The sequence below is a fragment of the Ascaphus truei genome, chromosome 2 (assembly GCF_040206685.1).
Source record: "Ascaphus truei isolate aAscTru1 chromosome 2, aAscTru1.hap1, whole genome shotgun sequence".
NCBI lineage: Eukaryota > Metazoa > Chordata > Amphibia > Anura > Ascaphidae > Ascaphus > Ascaphus truei.
The window spans coordinates 200,864,710-200,869,373 of record NC_134484.1 but is presented as its reverse complement, the minus strand read 5'-3'; the positions used below and the strand labels follow the sequence as shown (position 1 = coordinate 200,869,373).

Below are 4,664 nucleotides of genomic sequence, written 5' to 3'. Positions count from 1 at the left end.
CTGGTACTAGAGTTTTCTATTTGGTAAATAAGGCAATTGTAATGTGTGTGTGTGTGTGTGTGTGTGTGTGTGTGTGTGTGTGTGTGTGTGTATATATATATATATATATATATATATATATATATATATATATATATATATATATATATATATATATATATATATATATATAGTGGAGGGGTTTTGTCACTTTTTTTACCAACCATAACCAATATATATATATATATATATATATATATATATATATATATATATATAATGTTTTAAATATATATCCATATGTGTGTGTGTGTATATATATATATATATATATATATATATATATATATATATATATATATATATATATTACTTTTCTCTGCACTTTTTCATTATAATTAATGTAACTACAATGTAACAATTGTCCTTGTTTCGAAAGCTTATTTTTATTCTTTCTTAAAATGTAAATTACCAGCAAAAGGTAGCAAAACTCTAAAATTGTAGGTATTTCATTACAATGACACTCCAAATAAGTTTTCCAAATAAATTAGCATCCATTTATTTGCAATAAACCTTTAACGATCAGCTTTGACAACAAGCAATAACAATTACTGCTAAGTGTATCCTCTAGATAAGAGAGGCTGATAGTGCACTGTATTATCTTAAGAGTCAACCAAGGCCTAAATATCTGCAATCAAATAATCATCTTTCAAATACTGATTGACAAGGCGGTTCATTGAGAGCTAATGAATTTACTGCATTTCCTGACTTATCTGTGAGGGGGAGGAGGCGATCTAGACTGCCCCAGGATTTTAAATTGTAAATTAAGAAGGGTGTAGGTAAGATATCTATACTGACAAGGGGTAGGCTAAGTATGTATTTTCTTGTAAGTACTGTATAAATTCATCAACACATGCACCTACTTCAAAAAGATCCGAAATAGATTTTCACAGAATTATAGTCTGATAATATGTAATTTATTATTTAATACCTCCCACTACACCATAAATCCTCAATTCTGTTTCTCTGTATCTATTTTCCATGCAACGATGCATAAAGAATTATATATATATATATATATATATATATATATATATATATATATAATATTATATATATATATACACACACACACACGCACACACACACACAACGCACATTATGGAATACTAAAATCTGTGTGCTGTCTCCTTATTACCGGACCAGCATCCGGTAACTATAATATATATATATATATATATATATATATATATATATATATATATATATATATATATATATATATATATTATATATATATATATCTTATATATATATATATATATCATATATCTTGCGCTCTTATAATGATATGTCATTAACAACAACCAATGAGTTTATCAACAGCATAATTGTGCATGGCTCATTACAATATTAATTCATTCATTCCTTGTATTTTAAGAATTGGCTAATATTTCCCTCCTATTTGCCTATTTGGGAATTTTTCCAAGCAGCAGTTTGAAATAATAGCACAAGATGTCAAATATACTTCTTAGATCTGCTGTCGCAAGATATATATTTTTAAACCGAAATGAACGGTTATCTTAAAAAGTATCAGACGGGGTTATCATTCGAATAGAATGGTAATTTATTAAGAAACAAACAATGCTATACCTTCAGAATATTTTCAACAGAAGAAAACAAATTGATAAAATAAGTTGGGATACAATTTACTTTTTTTTATAATGAAAACTCCAATGTCTCAGTCAACTCAACGTCAGCTGGGCAACACTGTCTGGCGTTTGGTCCACAAAATCCAATTACACATTAAAAATAAATTACTATATTGCAATTTACATTTGAGAACAAGTTCATAAAAAGCTTGCCATATATATATGCTCTTAAACATATGGAAAATAATACCTTACAAAAACAGTATTTCTCAAAAGCAGGAGGAACTTACGTGTTATTTTGGAGGTTAACACAGTCCTTTAACAAACCAAGACATCATGTGTTGTCTCTGTACAAACTAATTAGGGGTTCATTTGGTTTTGCTTTTGGATGAGGGAGGGGAAGAAGGATGTTTTTTTTTTCTTGCATCAAACCCCCCCATCCCCTCCCCTTTTTTGGGGGAAAATAAAAAAATGGGGGAAAAAAAGTATTTAAAACCTTTTTTGTTTTGATTTATCTTTGGTCAGAACTTGCTGCAGTCATAGACAAATGCCCCTGGGGTGCGGTACAGAGACTGACTGGAAGGAAAGGACATCTGACAGCTGCTATTCCCATTCACAGGAGAGTTGTTTAAGCCAATTCTCTGGGACTCAAACATCTCCCGCACAGAGTGAAAGTTCTGCTGCTGTCCTGGGTAGGCAGCGCCAGCCAAGTGGCCCAAATCCCCTGCTTGGTTCAGGTACCAAGAGGTCAGCCGCCCTTGGTGAGGATGCTCCTGGCCCGAGCTGAGGCTACCGTGGCCCAGAGCCGAGGAGGAGGTGGTGGTGGTGATGGAGTAATCGGGCAAGGTCTCTTCCACCGTGGTGGCCACCGGTGTGTTGGCTGGGTTGAGGTGCCTGTCCCCAGAGTACAAGCTCATGGCTTGCATGTTGCAGTGGTAGGTCCCTGCCCCACCGGCGCTGCTGGTGCTCTGGCTGCAAGGCGAGCCGTAGATTGAGCCCTGGCCTGGAGAATAGCTGAGGGACAGGGGTGGGGCGATCCCCGTCCTGGAAGAGGCGATCAAACTGGTGGCCAACTCCCCTGAGCCCTGTGGGGAGCCCCTGAGGGAGGTCATGATGTTGTCCACGCTGAAGCCCCCCTGGCTGTGGTGTTGCTGCTGCTGCTGCTGCTGGTGCTGGTGTTGGTGCTGGTGCTGGTGGGGGTCGGGGGCAGCCTCCAAGCTCATGGACCTGTTGGAGGGGATGCTGTGGGGGCTGCCGCTGGACATGCTGCTATCCGGGCTCTCCACCTTGGGCACGGCGTTGAGGGCAGGAGACGAGGCCTGGGGAGGGGAGGAGGTGCAGTTCTCCGTTTTGATGTCCTGCACCCTCACCGGCTGGGAGCTGGTGTCCTGCTCCCCCTGATGGTGCTGGGGCTGCTGGGCAGCTGCAGGCTGCTGCTGCTGGGACCCCGCATGGTGCTGCTCCTTCAGGTGCCTGTCCTTCTCCTCCTTGCCCCCATCCTTGGACACGTCCTTCTTCTTGAACCTGCGCCTCCTCCGCAGGAAGCTGCCGTTCTCAAACATGTTGTAGGAGTCCGGGTCCAGGGTCCAGTAGCTGCCCTTGCCGGGCTTCTTGTCGTCCCGGGGCACCTTGACGAAGCACTCGTTGAGGGACAGGTTGTGGCGGATGCTGTTCTGCCAGCCCTGCTTGTTGTCCCGGTAGAAGGGGAACCTCTCCATGATGAACTGGTAGATGCCATTCAGGGTGATCTTCTTGTCGGGCGCGTTCTGGATGGCCATGGTGATCAGGGCGATGTAGCTGTACGGGGGCTTGACCATGTCCTTGGGCTGAGGCTGGGGGGTGTAGGGCCCGTAGGCTCTGGCCATGCCGGCCTGGTACTGCTCATGGGCCGGGTGGGAGTACATGCTCATGGGGGCCGGCATGCCGGTGTAGCCCCCTCCCGCCGCCGCCGCAGCCGCCGCCGCCCTGTAGTAGCTCTGCTCCCCTCCGAGGTAAGGCACGACACCCAGGGAGTTGGGGCTGGACACGGAGTAACGCGCCTGCATGGCTCCTCCACCTCCTGCAGGAGGCACAGCAATCCCAAGCCTCCCACCCTCCCCCGGGCACACGCGTTGCACCAGCAGGGGAAGGAGCAGGGAAGGTCAGGAAGCAACCGGTGTCAGGCAATATCCAGCAGAAATGTCCCTCTGATCCAGGTCCAAAAAGGGCAGAGGAGAAGCTCAAACCCCCCCACCCCAAGTCCTGTTCCCAGGCCCGGAGCAGAGCAGTCAAGTCAATTCATAGAGAAGGAGGGAGGCAGCAGCAAGCTGGGGAGCAGATCAGGATCACACAAGCCCAAATGTCTCTAGATCCGTGGGGAGGGAGATGAATGATAATAATGCAGAAAAATAAGATCTGGTGTAAAAATAATAATAATAATAATGAAAATGTCCTTCTCCTGCCCTCTCTGCAGCTTCTTGGTCCCCTTGGTTCCCCCCCCCCCCCTCCCCTCTGTATATCCTCAGGTCCCAGGAAGCAGCAGCTCTGCGTGGATGAGGATGGTGCAGAAGCTGCAGCAGCAGGAGGCACAGGGAAAGTTTTGAAGTAGGATGACAGTCACATAACAAGTAATGCTGCTGATGATGATGATGATGACAGAGGACAGCCTTCCCCGCCGGTGTCGCCTTGCAGCAGTGTCCTGCTGCTGCTGCAGTGTGTGGCTGTGTGTCTCCCGGGGAGGGGTGGGGGTGGGTGGTGGGGGGGAGCCTGTATCAGCCGCTGGCTGCTGGCCGGGGAAGCATTGGAAAAACTTCTCAACTTTTGAGCATCCGTCAGCAGGCTGGGACTTTATTACACAGCTCTGCTGGCGGCGGGGCCCCGCCCACCCGAGGGCGGCCCACCAATCACACAGCGGGACTGGGCTGGGACTGGAAAATACACAGACACACACAGAGCAGCAAGGGCCAAGCAGCCCCAGCAAGAGCAGCAAAGAGCAGCAAGGGCAGCAAGAGCAGCAAGAGCAGCAAGAGCAAAGAGCAGCAAGGGCAGCAAAGA

General features: G+C 45.5%; 1 protein-coding gene across 1 annotated transcript; it reads right to left on the bottom strand.

The window, feature by feature from the left end:
- Positions 1-1,582: 1,582 nt before the first annotated feature.
- Positions 1,583-4,396, bottom strand: FOXC1 (forkhead box C1). The gene has a single exon (XM_075585818.1). The coding sequence runs from the start codon at positions 3,674-3,676 to the stop codon at positions 2,153-2,155; it is 1,524 nt and encodes a 507-aa protein (XP_075441933.1). The 5' UTR covers positions 3,677-4,396; the 3' UTR covers positions 1,583-2,152.
- Positions 4,397-4,664: the final 268 nt, after the last annotated feature.

Coding starts and splice junctions, on each gene's coding strand:
- FOXC1 (XM_075585818.1), bottom strand. CDS start 3,676: ATGCAGGCGCGTTACTCCGTGTCCAGCCCCAACTCCCTGGGTGTCGTG.